This window comes from Ambystoma mexicanum, chromosome 7p, assembly GCF_040938575.1.
Source record: "Ambystoma mexicanum isolate Mex_15411 chromosome 7p, UKY_AmexF1_1, whole genome shotgun sequence".
Taxonomy (NCBI): domain Eukaryota; kingdom Metazoa; phylum Chordata; class Amphibia; order Caudata; family Ambystomatidae; genus Ambystoma; species Ambystoma mexicanum.
This window is the reverse complement of record NC_090939.1, coordinates 79062823-79080737: the sequence shown is the minus strand read 5'-3', so window position 1 is coordinate 79080737 and position 17915 is coordinate 79062823. Positions and strand designations below refer to the sequence as shown.

At 43.6% G+C, this 17915-nt stretch overlaps 1 protein-coding gene across 4 annotated transcripts in view; it reads right to left on the bottom strand.

Annotated features, from left to right (window-relative positions):
• Window positions 1-17915, bottom strand: part of NDC80 (NDC80 kinetochore complex component) — a 735052-nt gene that overhangs the window by 364482 nt on the left and 352655 nt on the right. For all 4 annotated transcript variants that reach the window (XM_069635820.1, XM_069635823.1, XM_069635822.1 and 1 more), the window contains 2 exons: window positions 12893-12999; window positions 8542-8686 (listed from right to left, as the gene is read on the bottom strand). In XM_069635820.1, coding sequence (XP_069491921.1) covers window positions 8542-8686; window positions 12893-12999 — 252 coding nt within the window. The remainder of the gene's footprint in view (window positions 1-8541; window positions 8687-12892; window positions 13000-17915) is intronic.

The window sequence follows — 17915 nt, the reverse complement described above, 5'->3', positions numbered from 1 at the left end:
CAAGTATGCACGTCAGCTGTCAGCCAGCGTGCGATCCCTGGCAGGGAGTGTTCGCTTTGGAGGTCGGCGGCAGTGCGGACCGGCGCTGGCACACGGACTGCAAGCTGGGGTGTTGCAGTCACCAGATCGGATTCCCATGGCAGCCGCTCTTTATTTATTCTCATAGCCACCGGACACTGCCTGACACAGACTGCGATACGAGGTATGTCATTGCCTTGTAGAGTGGAACTGAAACTTTAACCAGTACGTAGGACTTGCGTCGGCCCAGGTCTGTGATATGGACCTTCATCTGCGCCAGGAGTGTAATGACTATTGGATGAACTGGGCGGGTGGAGCGGCTCTCATTTTTAACACTTTTCATGTAATGCGGCTATCTTCACGTGGTCTGGTGCGTTACATCTGCTAAACAGGATAAACACCAAATGAAGATAACTTCACTTTTCGCAGCTCATGGGTGTGCAGGTTCAGTGCATGTTGGTTTGACTCATTATACACAGCCGGGTTGCTTTCTGGTGTTTGATGAACAGTACTTGCCAGCTGTATTTGATTCAAGTACTGGGCAGGTCAATTATAGGGAGTTCCGTGCTCTTTGTGGCAACATCTGGGCACTGACACGCATTATGTTGGACATGCTTGCCAGCCTGGCTCTGTTTGGTCGACTGGTGTCTTCATCTGAACACCTTCATTGTCTATTTTTGAGATCATTACTTGTCGATCATACTTACTCTCACAATTTAGTGTCACAGATCACCGTTAGGAATGCTTCACTGTTCCTTGCCTTCTGGATGTGACAGTGCCAGTGCTAGTATGCGTTGGAACCTTTTGGAACCTGATCCACTCCTTAGTTAATGGAAGGCAAGCTTTGTTTGGAGTATGGATGTCGGAAATTATGAAGCACCACTTTTATGATACAGAGACACTGTAATGTCTGTCCTGGTTTGTTCATTCTCCAGGATGCTGGTGCTTCTTGAGCTGCATGGCCTTCTCCTAAGGCCATCATATTACGTGTTAGACTCTAATGTCGGTTGGACTAATAAATGAAGGTGACATTGGTATTTGGGGATTTTCAGGTTCTGCCTAATGGGATGTTATGCTTATACTTATATGGTTAATGATAAATGCTGTCTACGTTTTCATGCCACAAGCATGGGGTTTGGCACTGCATTTTTCTTTTGGCTGTTTTTCTCTTAGCATTTTTAGGGTTCAGGTACCGTGTTTGCCTTATATTGTGCATATAATCCTGTTCTGGGTTGCAGTACACTGCCTGATCGTTCTACACATTTTTTGGGCGGAGGGGGGTTGGTGACTCCGGGGTGTGTATGCAATTTTCTCATAAGGTTTTTTTTGATCTAGCCTTTTATTTTTGGTAGAAGCTACTTTTGATGTACTATTAAAGGGACTCGGGGTTCCTTGGGAGAGGTCCTGGGTATGGTTTGGTATGTTGTTTAATTTGTTTTTTGGGCTGAATAGACTTTGCAGTCTTATCTGTTTTTTGTTTTTCACTCTTTGTTTTTTGTTTATATTCAAGTGTATGTAATTTATCTGTTTTTTTTGGTACTATTTTTAGTTCTGAGGTTTTTGACCTCCGTGGTGTAATGATGTAATGATGACATCACTCACAGGTGGAGCAGACAATGATCTGTGTTGTCTCATGGAATGTGAATGGGGTCAATAATTTACTAAAGAGAAAGAAAGTATTTCACATGTTACAGGACATGCATGCTAACATATGTTTTTTTACAGGAGACTCATTTTAGTGGATGAAATTTCTAATTTTGAAAAGGAGTGGGTTGGCTCTGCTTATGGCTCTTCATTTACATCATGGTCAAGGGGCGTTACCATTTTGTTTCGGAAGAAACTGCCAGTTAAAGTTTTAAGAGAGTGTGCGGATAAGGATGGTAGAATGATTGCTCTGTTGGTGGAGATTCAGGGGGATCTGTGGACGCTTTGCAATATATACGCTCCAACAGTAGATGATGGCTCCTTTTTAAGAATGGTAGCTCAGACCCTTTTGGATTTCAATAACCCTAACATTCTTCTTGGGGGGGACTTTAACACGGTGGTTGATCCTATGCTGGATAGGAGTCAGGTCAGGCGAGTGTTGCGTTGTGATCATCATCACCGAGCACTTGGATCCCTCTTGGAGGAGCATAATCTGAAAGATATGTGGCGCCTGAAGAACTTAGACAAACGTCAATACAGTTTCTTTTCTAGTGCTCATGGTGTGTTTTCCAGGCTTGACATGTTTTTTACTAGTGGAAAGGTGGCGGAGAGTATTCTCTCGTGTGATATGGGTAACATTGTATTGAGTGATCATGCCCCGGTGGTGATGCAAGTGAGACTTAAATTTCGGTGTGTGAGAACTTTTTCATGGAAGCTGAACACCTCAATCTTATTGGATGACGAGATATTGGAAAGGATTGTTTCGGAAGCAAACTATTTTGTAGTTGAGAATCGTTCAGAGGAAGTCAGTGTGGCAAACACGTGGGACGCTTTTAAATGTTGTATGCGAGGTGTTTGTTTGGGGCTGTCTAGTGGTAAACGGAAGAGGGAGGAGAGAAAAAGACATGATCTTGACCTACGTATTGGGGAACTCTCTCGAGATCTAATGCTTGATCCTACTGACTCAGTTAAATTGACATCGTTGAAAAAGCTTAAAAAAGAAATGGAAGATTTTTTGTCACAGAGGGCTGAACGTGACTTGTTCTATTCTAAGTGTACTTAATTTGAAACGGGTGAACGTTGTGATAGATGGCTGGCATACCGGTTGAAGAAAAAGATTTCAGAGTCAGCAATTGCTTCTATGGTTGACCGTGAGGGCAGAATTACATTTGATCCCGTTAGAATTAACTCAATTTTTAGAGACTTCTATGAGAATCTGTATAGTAATGAGGCAGGTCAGTAATACCTGCCTCATTGCTTTACAGATTCTCATAGAAGTAGGGGTGAGGACTTTTTTGGAAATTTAAACTTGCCTAGGATTCAGGATGCTGAAAGTGATCTTCTTGGTGATATGATAACGGTTGATGAGATCAAAAGTGCTATTTCAGGCTGAATGTGGGTAAATCCCTGGGCCCAGATGGTCTCCCATGTGAGTTTTATCGGATCCTCCCGAATTCGGCCTTAGAACTGTTGAGAGATATGTTTTTTTCTAGTAAACTGGTCGGGACGCTACCTAAAAGTATTAACCATGCGGCTATTTCAGTATTTTTGAAAAAAGGTAAGGACAGTAACCTCCCGGCTAGTTATCGTCCAATCAGCCTTAATCAACACCGATAATAAGATTCTTGCCAAGGTTCTGGCTACGCGCCTAGTGAAGTTTTTGCCGGCTTTAATTGGTGTAGAGCAGTCTGGATTCATGAAAAATCGGCATACATCCAGTAATATTAGGAAACTGATACTAACCATGGAAATGGCGGATAGAATGGACTGTGATGCGGCTGTTTTTTCTCTTGACGCAGAGAAAGCTTTCGACAGGGTAAGTTGGGATTATTTGTTTTCAGTACTGAGGAAGATGAATTTGGGTGAGGATTTTGTTTCTTGGGTAGCTCTTCTATATGCCAATCCAACTGCAGCTGTTAAGACTAATGGGGTGGTATCGGAACCTTTTTGTTTGTATAGAGGCACGTGCCAAGGTTGCCCTTTTTCTCCATTGTTATTTCTTATGGCAATTGAGCCTCTAGCAGTTTGCATTAAAAATGAACCGGTTTTACAAGGTGTTAATTGTTAGGGTGTCATGCAAAAGGCTTGGTTTTATGCGGATGATCTTTTGTTGGTGCTGCAGAATTTAGAAGAGTCCCTGCCCTGTCTGATGAGGATTTTGTCCGATTACCACGATTGTTCAGGATACAAGATTAACTGCTTGAGTCCGAAGTCTTGCCCCTATCCAACAGGTGTGATAAGGCTCTGGTCACGGGGCTAGGGTTTTCCTGGTGTGATGTGCGTATGCGCTATTTAGGGGTGTGGTTGACGCATCCAGTCTCCATTATGGTTGATGAAACTATGAGTGTACTCATTCAAGATTGTAAGATGGATTTGGAAAGATGGTCGCTGCTTCATCTCTCACTGTGGGGGAAAGTTAATGCCCTGAAAATGAATATGACGCCTAGAATTAACTTTGTATCTAGCATGCTTCCGTTGAAAATTAAGAGTGGTTACTAGAGAGATTTGGATCGTCTAGTACAGGAATGTTTGTGGGACCGAAAACCTCCAAGACTTAGTCTATGGAAATTGCAGCTTCCAGTCCATTTGGGTGGTTTGGGTGTTCCAAAATTTAGGGCCTACCATTTGGCCTTCTCGGCTCATTTTTTTGTTCCGTTTCCGACTGGTGATCTAGATGGCTGGGGGGTGGCGGAGTCAGGTGCCTATGGGCCGCTGGGCCCGGAAACCTTGTTGACAACTAACGCAAAGATTCTTGGTGGCAGTCTGTTGGCTATGTTATTTTTGCGCAATTCATGGATTGAAGTTTTATCATTGCTGGGTTGCGATGCATTTAAATGTAGGAGTGCCTCTATCTGGCTGAATCCCAGGATTAGAGATAATTCACAGACAATTTTTCGGCCTGATTGGTTCTCGTTAGATATTAAACTGGTTTCTGATTTGGGGAATGAGGATCAGTGGTGGACTGCTGCAGAACTGAGGGAAAGATATAATTTTGATGGGCTATCTGACTCTGCTTATAGACGCCTGAAAAAGGCGGTTGGGGAGGTGGACTGGTCTGACTCGTGGGAGGTGAGGGCTTTCATGACAGGTTCGGATGAGGAGAGGGATGGATTGGCCAGTCGACTGTACAAGCTAATCGTGTCACATTATCAGAGTAATGACAATTTACGGACAGTCTGGAGTGAGAGGATTGGGTCAGAGATAGACATTGATGCCTAGAAGAATGTGTGCGCAAATGTCTCGCTGTGTTCGCTGATTCTGAGTGAAAGGTCTCGCCAGATAAAGATTCTGAATCGCCTATATTGGTGCCCGGAAACACTTCATAAAAGAGGCATGTCTGACAGTGCAGATTGTTGGGGATGTGTTCAAGAAGTTGGGTCACTGGAGCACATGCTATGGAGCTGTGTGAGGGTGAGAGAATTTTGGATTAAGGTTTGTGATGTATGTGACAGGATAACTGGTGGTGCGTCTGTACTGGATTTTAGGACGGTAGTCCTTGGAGATGATTCTGGGATGGCCGAAGTCAGCTCTGCACTTAAAAAGTGGTCTTTCATTGTGGCTAAGAGACTGATTCTCCTTGGGTGGAAAGGTCGGGTACCTCCTTCCTTTGAGGATTGGATACAAGAGATGCATGACCTGTCAAGAACTGAGAAGCTGATATATAAACTGAAATGTAAATTGTCATCATATGAGAAGATTTGGAACTTGTTTAATGATTTCTATTAGATTTTTATGTATTTGTTGTTTTCTTGCAATTTCTTGTATAGATTTAAAGGTAATGTTTCTGTATCCATGTATATATTATAAATAAATAAACAAATAAATAAATAAAAGAAGTCTGGAGTGATCAGGTGGAGGCCCGGAGTCCACAGGGAGCCGCTGCAGTGCCTAGAAGGATCAGGAGATGGTAACCAAAGCCGTACGTAATGCAGAGACATTGGTAAGCACCCGTAAGAGGGTGGAGAAACCGGGACAGTTGTTGGGGCCCCCCAAAAGACAGAGGAACCTTTGCCAAAGGGCTCTGGGCCACAAAGGAGAGAAGGAACCAACACAAAAAGGGGCCTGCGAACCGAGACGAAGAAAGAAACTAATAAGGAGGGTCTGTGACCCGACAAGCGGGGAATGCCTGGCAGGATAGTGAACCGGGCATAACTCCTGAGGAACAAAAGGAACCGAGAAGGGTCTGGGAACCACAATCAATGACAAATTGCCTCCAAGGATCATCATAGTCCCAGTACCTGGTACGGTAGTGTACCAGGTAGACTGAATATGGTGAACAGTGAAGATCCTGAAGAGCACTTTGAGAAAGGCCAGCGGAAGGGAGAAAACCCTCTTCGTCTTATGAACATTGTTGAACCAGCCAAGAAAAGGGAGCCATTCGCTTTGCATCCTGAGGAGCTTTGAGAAAGACCTGGGGAGGGAGACATACCCCTTCCCTTGGTCTTAATAAAGATTTTGGAAGGAACCAAGATGAGAGAAGTATTCTCTTGGCTTTGTGAAATATCTGATAAATGATAGGAGAAGAAAGACGCTTGTCCTGGCATTGTGTGAACCATTGTGAAACCAAAAGAAGGGTGGGGGTGTGGGGAATCATGCCCCCAACGATGTGAAGATACAAGACTTTTTGTGTGTATTTTGCTGGAATACACTCAAAGAACCCTTATGAGACTTTTGATTTACATTCTTGGAGAAGGCAAATGTTTGCTTCACTCAGAAATTAATTTTGGATGGTTGTCCAGAAGAAAGGAGCCCTTCTTCTGGACCAACAAGACCACCCGTCTTTCTTAGTTGAGTTTATAGTGTAAGGGATGGAATTAGGCTCATGACACAGGAGACGGTTGACTCTTTGCTTTTGACTGACATCCAGGTAATTTCCTTAGTATTAGTTGAGGCAGGGAAACCCTCTTAGAACTAGGGTCAGACAGGGTTTTCTCTTATGTGCCTACTAATAAAAGCCTATAACCAAAGAATGCCACCTGTGTGCCTGTCTCCTACTTGTACACCCTTACAGATCACATAATATAGCAGCACGTGCAGTAAGCGTGCGCAGTAAGACTGTCCTAGGAGCATGTGTCCGTGGTGCATGTGTTGTACGTCTACAGGTTAGGTGTAGTAAGTGCTTGTGTAGTTATTAGTGTTCATATACACAAGATTAATATCATAAATGTACATGTAGGTTTTTAATATAAAATGTATCTCCATTCTCCTCATGCATTGTATGCCTCCTAAAGTGGGCATTTTCGTATGACGTGTATACATTTATTCCAGCACTTTAAAAGAGCTCCAAATGTGCTGTCACCTGCGTTTGATGGGAGTTTTTAGAGGTTAATTGTGTAATGTACGAACAGTAAAACTCACACACTGTGTGCAGTCTGTAAGACAGTTTTTAGGGGATGTTAATTTTGTAATTTACAAACTGTAAAACTCATACACTCTGCGTACGTGACTGCAGCGCATGGTATGGGCTCCTAAGTGGTATGAGTATGTGTAGTAGGTACGCACGCATGCAGTAGGCGCATGTGTAGTAGCTGCATAAGTTGTAGGAAGGAGTGTGCACTGTAGGATCGCATGCTGTAGGAGTGCGTGTAGTTGGGAATTGTGTAGTTGCACGTCACATAGGGACATGTGTTGTAGGAGTGTGTCGCAAGAGTGTTTGCTAAGTGTGCATCATAACTGTGTGATTGGAACTTGTGCCGTAAGAGCATGTGTGGTACACCCACATGTTTTATGTAGCAGCGAGAGTCATACATCCACATGCTATATGTAGCAGTGCGGGTGCTGAGAGCACGGTTCAGTAGAGTGCGCATAAATGTGTAGTGTGTGTGGCAGGCACATGTGTGGAAGGTGCACGTGAGCATTTCTCGGAAGTCTACATGTTGTGTAGTAAGCGCGTGTGTATTAGATGCGCATGTCGTAGGAGAATGCTTTTAGTGTTCATATACACAATGTTAATATCACAAATGTACAAGTAGGGTTCAATATAAAACGTACCTTCATTCTACTCATGCATTTTATGCCTCCTATAGTGTACACTTTCGTATGAAGCACACATTTTCATATGGAAACTTGACATTTATTCCATCGTTTTAAAAATGACAGTCAGCCGTCACCTGCATTTGATGTGAGTTTTTAGATGTTAATTGTATGATGTACAAACTCTAAAACGTATATGCTCCGTGTACAGCTTGCATGAAATGTGCACACATTCATTCTGCGCATGCGTCATTTATAGATGCATTTCAAATGTTTATATTAGTCCCGGGAGGATAGCTCAGCGGCAGCGTGCGCGTCTTGGAAGCAAGACGACACAAAGCAACAACAGGTTCGATCCCCGGGTCCGCGCTTAAAAACCTCTGGGTGTTTAAGCGCGTTATAAATACGCAACTAAGACAAAAAAAAAAAAAACACAATTACGCAACTAAGAAAAAAAAAAAATCCCTGTAACAGCGCCTCGATGCCTGCGGGCTGTGTGAGCGCTTTATAAATGTTAAATAAATAAATATCTCAAAGCTGGCTGTACTGATTTTCAATTTTCTTTTTAGTGCACCAATTCCAGATGAAATCTAGGCAGCTGCAAAAAACATTGTACCAAGGCATATATTGCAAAGATAGACTGGATCAGAAATACTCGTCCCATCGCTGTCGCCATTTTCTTATGGGTGGTGCACAATAACATGTTTAAATAAAGGGTAACAATGGGCAACATTTGAGTGAAGGAATCCTACAATTTCTGAAACCTAAATCAAGAGCTGCTAATTTACAAATAGTCATATTTTAATGGACAGTTTAGCATATAAGATTGTACGTCCTCACAAATGTTGCCAGAGACAATAAGAGGGTCGTTGAACACAATCATAGAAAAGGATTTTGAATGCCAACCTGCCGCCTCCACATCTTGTGTAATGCATTCCAATTTCTGTTCCAAATTAGACAAACGGCAGCGTAGTTCTGTCAAGTAGTTCTCGTACGTATGGATATCCTTTTCAAGCGATGTTTTCTGCTTCTTCATGGCAGCCAAACGATCCTGTAAGGGGAAAGGAAACATGATGCACATTATTCCTGCCCTGGGTGTAGCCTAGTTAAAGGTATACGTTCCACCAAACTATGAAAGGTGGCCAGGTTGCTGAGTAAAGCAGAGAAAACATACTGGATGAACAGGGTAGTGGTCCTTGTAGAAGGCAAGATGAGACTAGAGTTAATAATTGGAGGTCAGTTAATCTTTAATAATGGATTACCAAGAACCCAACCTCAGGGCCATTGGTGGCTATTAACTCCAAATGGAATCTATGTAACTAAAATCCCAGGGGTTGGGAGGTAGTTTCCCTCATAGGTTATGTAAACAAAATTGTAAAACATTTAAATTCAATAAGAAATAGTTTGAGTTTTATACAATCATGGACAGATAAATGAATGGATGCCAGTAAACTGACAAATGGGTGATCCATTTTAAATGGAAATTAGAGTTAATCATTAAGCAAGCCCAATAACAATATCAGAGGCACTTGCTTTTAAATTCAGACATAGCGGGGGCATCCAGTATGTCTGCATGACTACCGGATTGCTGTTCGCAGCACTTGAAATGGATGCAAATTAAAGCTAAATAAAAGGGCTGTGAGCTGCCAGCTAAGCATATGTGGACAGGATAGTGACTCTGCCCTACCCTCTGGCAGAGAGGGCCACTTAATAGAGTAAGATGCAAAACCTAAACTTTAAGCTGGAAGCAGGATGTGCAATCAACACATTTGACTGGTCCACAAGGAACAAATAATATGTAGCATTATTGCACCCAACAGGTGGGTGATCTACGGAATGAAGAGTGAAGGGGTGAGGGGAGCACGGCTGAGGGGTGTGATGAAATAACCTGCCGGGTTGGAGGAACCAGCAAGGTGGTGACTTAGAAGGCCAGTTGCCAACCCGAGCAAGGGGACACCCGCAGTTACAGTCCGCTCTTGAGGGGAGGTTGGAAAGCATTGATACTGCCCAAAGCCCTTATGAGTCCTTGAAAGGCAATACAGAAAGATGCTCCCCCTTCCCAACTGTGATAGCCTGAAGCTTTCCATAAGCAGGAAACACATGGCAGTTCTACATTAAATCTCACAAAGTCTTCCCATCCAAGCTCCAGCTCTACTCACTGGAAGAACTCTAGCAAAAGACATGAACTCTCATTAGCATAACTAGCATCATTTCTATCCTAGAGCGTACAGAAGGCAAAACATTAACAATATTAAAGTCTTTATAGAACGGGTTAAAGATGCAACCAAAACCCTTAAGGACGTTTTTAAAATCCTTTCTGCCCAACACCTTCTACCTTCTTTAAATCCACCCTCCGCCAGAATCTGTGAAAAACTGTCCAACTTACTCTGTAAAATGTGTATAATTCGCCACAGTATTCTTCCAACTATCCCAGCTCCTGTAGCTCAAACGTTCATCCCCACCTCTCTTTCAGAGCACACAAACTCCATTTAACCAACCTGAGAACATGAGCACCTCAATCTTCCAAGCTCCACAAAGAACTCTGGCCATCTATCAGAACTCTTTAAACTCACCATTCTGTCGCTGCTGTACCCTGCCACTACTGTCCACACCACCAATTAATCCCTGGTTTCTCAAACTGTTCCTTCATCAAGCCAACTGTTGCCATGCCACTTCTGAAAAAAGCTTTCCTGGCCGCCACCGGTTTAACCAACCAACCAACCACATACACACACACACTCCCACCTACACCAATTCTAGAACATCTCTTTCCCAGCCCAAACAGTGACTAACTTGAGGGATAAACAATACTCTGGACACCAACCAATAGGGATTTAGATTTTCACACAGGACTGAAACCTTTATCATTTCAGTCGATGATATGTAAATGCTTGATGGCATAGCCGACAACAGCATTCTACTGGACATCCTGCTTGTCTGCCTACCATAAATGGGGTAAGGAGGGTGCTGAAGGTTTTATAGAAGCCGACCGTGTATCCGTCTTCTCCTGGGGATTTGCCTTTCGAGGTGGGCAGAGTCTGGGGCGCTACTTTAGGGAGAATTAATGTCATCTAGGTAGGTGTCTATCTCTCTTGAGTCCGGATCTATTTCTGAAGTATACAGAGATTCATAAAAGTTAGCAAATATTTTGGGGATGGAGGATTCATTTTGCTCATGGTCGGGCGCATTATTTGTTATCTCTGTCACCCTACGCTCTGCTTGTTGCATCCCGAGCCTGGCTGCCAACAAGGAGTCGGCTTTATCTCCTTTTTCATAAAATGTTTGTTTCAATAAGTGCCATTTACGTACTATCTGGTGATGTTCTAGGTGACGGAGTTCTTCCCGTTTTTGTCTGGCGTCTTGGATCTTATTGGGGTCTGTGGTGTCCCATTCCCTGGCTTCTTTATCGAATTGACATATTTCACCTCTGAGCCGGTTTTCAATGAGCACTCTTTCTCTTTTCTTTCAGGCCCCCTCCCGTATGAGAATCCCCCTCCAAGTTGCCTTGGAAGCCTCCCACATCCCCTGTTTGGAGACCTCGCCGGTGTTGTTGGTTTTGAAGTATTCTCCGATCTCCATTTCCAATTCGTCTTTAAAGACCGAGTCTTTCCACAGGGCCTTGTTACATCTCCATTCCCCTCCCTTGGCCAGTAAATGTTCCCACTGTATGTTGACCGTGACCATGTCATGGTAGGACCATGTTATCGGGGTGATTTCTGAGTGCAATGTATTGGTGTAGAGTTCTTGTGAGAGGTAAATATAGTCTATTTGAGTGAAAGTGTTGTGTGGGCATGAGTAAAATGTGTATCCTCTTTCATCAGGGTGCATTCTCCTCCACACATCAACCAGTGCATATATTTGCATCATGTTCACATAATCATTACAATCCCCTCTTGTTCCATTATCATGGTTGGGTTACCTACCTTCCGATCCAAGTCGTAATCTGCCCAAAGGTTAAAGTCCCCGCCCAGCACAATGTGTCCAACAGCCTCCAGCATTATTTTGGGGATAGTTCTAGAGAGGAATCTGAGCTGCCCTACATTGGGAGAGTAGATTGCGGCCACCATCACTTCAACCTTCCCAATGGTCCCCGCCACCAGCAAGGCTCGCCCCTCCGCATCTGACCAGGTCTTAGTGACATGAAATTCGATTCCCTTTTTCATCAGGAATTTAATCCCCTTTTGCGCAGTGCACCAGAGCCCCAGCACTCTAAGCTGAAAAGTTTCCCCAGGATGGGTCTCTCTTCCCCCCTCATTTATTTAGTTTCTTGTGAGAATAGGATGTCAATTTTGGCTCTTCGAAACTCTTAGTACGACCTCTTGGTTGGCGAGTTAAGCCCCTTAACATTAAGCGTTCCCACTTTCAAGGGGCCCCTTTTGCTGACTTCAAGAGTGGCCATCTATATGTGACATTGAGGTATCCATGACAATAAGCCGCCATCCCTTGCGTTTTGCCTCTTCAAGCATTAATATTTTACCCTCCTCAGCAGTGATTGAAAAATCGGTTTCAGTTTCTACCTTTCCAGTGTCTTGCAACCTCACCCACCCCCCCCGTCCCCGAATGTGTCGGCGTCCGAGCGGATCCAGTTAAATACACTGAACCAGCAACGAACCACCAGCAGGGATCGTTACCTCACGGTCCTTCAGCTAAGAGTAACTATCATAACTCTGAGCCCTCACTACACCCCCCCCTCATTTAAACCTCAACTTACAACAGTCGATCGTGGATTTAACACCGGACCAAAAACAGCTGCCAGTTAGAGCGTTGAAACATTACAGGGTCTTTTGTCGTTGATCTGGTTCATTCGCCCTCCTCCGAGGAGACATTGCCTCTCCGATATTTTCTCAATCCCTTAACTCTTTGTCTCCTAGGGCCTTGGAATCTCCATTCTCTCCCTTTGCCTCTTGGTACATCTCTGTCGTTCCTTCACTCACTTGATTCTATGAGTTCAGATGTACATGCCCTTATTTCTCTCTCTGATTGCAGTTTGATCTTTGTGCCAATATGCTCAAAGGAGAGGGGAAAAAGGGTATCCCCATCTGTATCAGGTGTCACGTTCCTTCAGCCATTTCATTAGTGGGCCACACATCCTTCTGAGGGCTAGCGTCATGGTGGATAGATCCTGGTATATAGTTATTTGAGCTCCGGTGAGGAACTTTTAACTACAACTTGCTGCTTCTGCCCCACCGCACCCCCCAATTTTGGGTACAACACCAAGAAACCGTATGGACATTACAACAAAATTCACATTACTTACCGGCTCGCTATCTTTCTCTCGTTCAAGCCTTTCCAATTCTTCAATTAATCTTCTATTTTCCTCATAGAGGCCTTCCAAATGGGACTCACTCACTTTATAATGGTCCTCTGCAGCCAAAAGGAAAAATTATTAACATCGCATATAGCCACTTAGGGCAGACAATATTTTTAGCAATGTAGAAATGAAAAACACAATAATTGTGCACTCTGGAGGGGCTATTTCATTGCAGAAATAAAAATGATTCAAAGTACCAAGGAATGCTTCTCTGTGACAATCTATAGCATGGGAATCTGCTAGTTACACAGTTTGTTTTCTTCTGAAATTAAAAAGCAACTCAGTATACTTTGATTTTGATAGTGTTAATTGAACAATGCATGTGACACACAGTGGTTACACAAAATGGAGATGCCGGGAAACAAATATTACGTCCATCTTTAAACCCGCCACTAATAGCGCACCTAACTCTTAAGCACTCAATTTGAATATATTTCAAACCTAACTCCTATTTGTGATGAATCTGGCGATTCATATGTGAGGGGTCAGAAATGTGAGGCGGACAACTTGATAAAGGATTTTCACAATTAACTTAAAAGGGTGCGATAAACGTCTCGCTATCCCTAACCTTAAGAGGATTTCCCTGCCTATCCAACTCAGACTAAAGAAAAACACTAACAAAAGGAATCTGTCCCTCACGCTTATACTTACATCAAACTCATAAAAAGGTATACTATGTCACTTCAGGATGAACAAAATACAGTTATGCTTAAACATAAACAGGTATCCTTGTAACCAAAGTCGGATGCCCTTCCCCAGGTTCAAAGTGGGATTTTCCAATTTAAAGTTCAAAATAAGAAAGTTCCTTTTTGTAGCCAAGTTCTGTTTTGAATACAACACAAAGTTCTTCTCACTCCAAAAGTCTTTCACTTGGCCTTTGGCAAAGTTTTCACCAAAAGAAAATACTTTACTTACAAATTGATAGTCAATGTCTCAATATCACTTCTCCTTGAAAACCAAATATTTCCACAATTCTTAATCATCAACATCTAGTCAGGATGATTTTGTCACAATTCATCAAACACATTAGTGGTCTTGCCATTTTCTTTCCATCACAACGTTCAACCACAATACAGTACTTCAATACCTTTTCCCTGGTCCACTAACCTGTCAGGACAACCACAAATAATACCGTTCCTGGTATATTAGCCTGTCAAGATAACAACTCCTAAAGCTGCTACAATTACTCTGTGGTGAGGTTTGTTTCACACTTTTAGAAAGGTCTTTGACTTTCAACAACATTGAGATTCATGACCTTCTGTGTGAGGACAAAGTACACACTTCTGCCGTTTATTCCACTGATTCATTTGCCACATGCAATGCAGGTTATATGCCTCTCCTCCTTGATACCTTTCACAGGTAGGGCTTCTCTCCTGCCACTACTGATTTCCTACTTGCACATTAAGTAACTGTTGACAAGGTTTCTTTATACGTGCCCTTCTTTGGCTTAGGCTATGCTTGTTGGTGGCTTGCTAAACTATTGCCTCTTCTTTATGCTTGTAAAAAGGGTTACAATCTTTCTGCAATATTGTTCTTTTTACTTTGCCAATATGAAGTATTGCTCCCTCTTTACTTTGCGGTTTATAGTTTTCCTTCAGTATTGCCACCTTTTTACTTTGCCAATGCGGGTTTCTATCTTGGTTAAATAGTGGCATCTCTCTGTTTTGGCAATACTCTTTGTTTTGGAAATAATAATTATAACCTTTCTTTTCTTGTTCTCTTTCAAATTTCTTAGAACTTCAATGCGACTTTGTTACATTAGTTTGGTATTCAAAATAATGATTAGCAGCCAACGGTCGATTACAGAGCATTCTGGGATTACCTAATTAAGGTAAACTCGCCAGTTTCTTTGTACGGGTACGCTTGATTCGCTGCCGCTGCCCATTCTGCTTCTTCTGATGCTTCCTGAACTGACTGCTTCGGTTGCATTCACACAGCCTGCGCTGATTGGGAAAGGAGCCTCCTTTGCTCCTCTTGTACGCCGGTGTTCGCAAGCCACCAAGACCAGGTATGATATAAGGAGAGCCTCTCTCTCCACAGGGAAAGCCTTTCAAAACACTGCTTCCTGCTGCACGACCTCTGCACTTCAGGTTTTCAATAGCGAAGGCCCTCTCAGGACTGGCATCTGCTTCAAAGATAGCAGCGGCTCTGGCGTCTGTGCTTCTGCTGATGCAACTGTAGCTGGCAAGTTCAACTGCTCCTCCTGCTTGTTCTAATGGCCTGCACCTGAAGGGGCTTTAAATATTCAAAGGCCCCGCTCAGGTGTGGGTCATTAGAACCACTAGACTGCATACTGCAAGTCAGTCCCTCTTCTTCGTCCCGGTACTTAGGGCTTTTACATCAAAGGCCTCAATTTCACAATAGGCCATCAAAACTGTAGGATCTCTACGGAAGTTATTTAGAGGATTCTCCCAATGTTCCCCGCTCTGAGCCTCCCCCATCAATGTGATCCACCCGCAGACCACCACCCCCAGGGTTTGGATCAGGAAGTGTCTGCGCTTTTCCCTGGCCACAGAGACAAGGGTCTTTGGGATAATCAGCTTTGATACATCACACATCACTCCTTTCCCGGGGGAAATCTCTACCCATGAGGCAGGGAAAGGCAGATACTGCCCAAAGTCACCAGTGAAGACCGGTAAGCCCAGTGAGAGCAAATGGGACACTGGGGCGCTTCAGATTGAATGCCGCGTTCCGTTGACAGCGCAAGAGAGCCTAATTAAAGGAATTGGAATGGGTAATACGAACATTGTTAAGAAATGGTCGGTGACATGGTACTTGAAAAGCATTATTTTCTGGATAGTTAATGGACAACTGAAAAGCCCTAGCAGGATAGAGATACAGGCAAAAGGGAGTCTGGGACTCGCACCCATGAAAAGATTTAAAAAGCTCTGGCAGTAAAGTAAACCAGGCAGTGTGCGATAACGTGGCAGGAGAGTAAACCAAGGTTAAGAGGAGAAGTGAGAAAACGCAGAAAAAATCCAGTCTTGAAATTGTCAAACAGTGGCCATCAATACTAAAAGGGTGGAACCATACCTCTTTGAAAGATAATTGAAACCCTGGCAGGAGAGTACACCAGGGGTAGGAAAAGGATTGAGAAACCTTAAGGGTCAAAACCCTCCCTTGAAATTGTGCAACAGCGACAATAAATGGAAAAGGAAGAACCATACCCCTTTAAAGATAACGGATCCAGAGTGAGGGATTGAAACATTCAAAAGAACTGTGTGCTTAGGGGAGTCTTCCCCCTTGATACTGAAGTAAAAGATTGTATGGAAGGAGAAATGCAAGGGAAGAGTCATTCCCCTGCGATGCAGTGGGCATTATTGACTTTTTCCAGAAGTACCGGATAGACAGTGTGTTAGGGAAAATTCTCACCCAAGTGCTAAACTCCCTCTACCTTAGAGCCCTCCAGCTCTTTTGCTATATTTTGGGACTTTGAACTTTTCATTTTCAATGCGTTTTACTCTTGTCTTCTTTGGTTATGGAGTTTTAGATAACCCCATAAGGCATCATCATTTTATTGTTGTTCGACACAGCACCTTTAGTGCAGTGGCACAGGAGTGTCCTTTGGACTCCCCATGGTTTAAATACTTTCTTTGGGATGAACTACTGTTCCCCAGAGAATGTAAAGTTAAATTGACTTTACTAGTCTTTTTAAATTCATAGACCCCGCACAAACTATCTTCCTATAGAGTGCTGGAGGGGTTACTTAGTATCCCCTATTTGTATTTATTTTATTTGTAGCGCACAACCTTGCCCTGAGGCATCTGGGCGTGTGATTACAAGAAGGTGGTTACAAGCAAGCATAATCTGTTCCCCCAAGGGAGCAGTCTTAACAGCGATGATACAAAACAACTTAAAAACAGAACTTAAAAACAAAACAGTGCAGGTTACACAAAATTACTCCAGAAACATATAAAGGAGACTAAGGCTGATGTAAGGGGTGCAAATGAGAAAGAGAGGTAGAGAGAACATAGCGAAAGTAGAAAGGGGTAGGAAGTGCTAATGTAGTTGAAGGTAAGCACCTATGGTGACAATGTATTCGGCTTATCAAGCTTGTGAAGCCAGAGTTTGGATTTGGTTTTGAAGGAGTGGAACGTGGGTTCTGATCCGAGTGTGGAAGGGGTGGTGTTCCACAGTTTAGCTGTGAGGATTGGGAAGTCTAAACCCTGGGGAGGACTGAGGAGGACTGGGACTATGTCTAAACACTCCTGTAGCTGTCAAAAGCTACCCTTTCCTATTGAAATGGCTGGTGGCAGTGGTTTTATAACAAACTACCATGATGTTTCCCGCCCGCAAACTCTGGTAGCAAAAAAAAAAAAAAAAAATCAGAGCTGCCATGTTTTTCAATATGGCGCCCAAGACCCCTCTGTAAAAACAGACTCCAGTCATCTTTTATCGCCGTTACTTTGTGGAAAGGTCCTTCTGGTGTTGAACCAGGTTTGGTCCTTTTGTTTGTGAGCCTTTGGCGGGCTTCAGGACTGAAGTCCGCCCATGACGTCCGAGTGTCTGGGATGGGCAGGAAGTGAGGGAGGTGCCCGAAACTCCCTGTGCTTGGTCTCCTAGGAGACCCAAATGCACTCTGGCATGATTGGCTGGCTGACTGTCGGGCAAGGACAGCCACCCTGCTGGGCGAGTGGGAGCTAGGCTGGAATGAATGGGAGAAAACTGTTTAAAAGGCGAGTCCAGGACTGGAAGGCAGAGTCGACCACTGGAACGAAAGAATCGAAGACGAGCTGGAAGAGGACGGCTGCAACAACCACTGGACCGTTGGCTTGCCCGGTGAAGCCCTGCTGCAACCCCGAATTGCCAGATCTCCAATCGACAGAAGCTCCTTCAAGGACGTCTTCTCCCTTTGAGTTGGTGGGACCAATCAACTCAGCAAACGCCTGGATACCATTCTCAGAGCTGGTTAAGGTTAACCAGGGGAAAGGAAACCAGTTTGTGTTTGGAAGCCACAGCTACTTGAGCT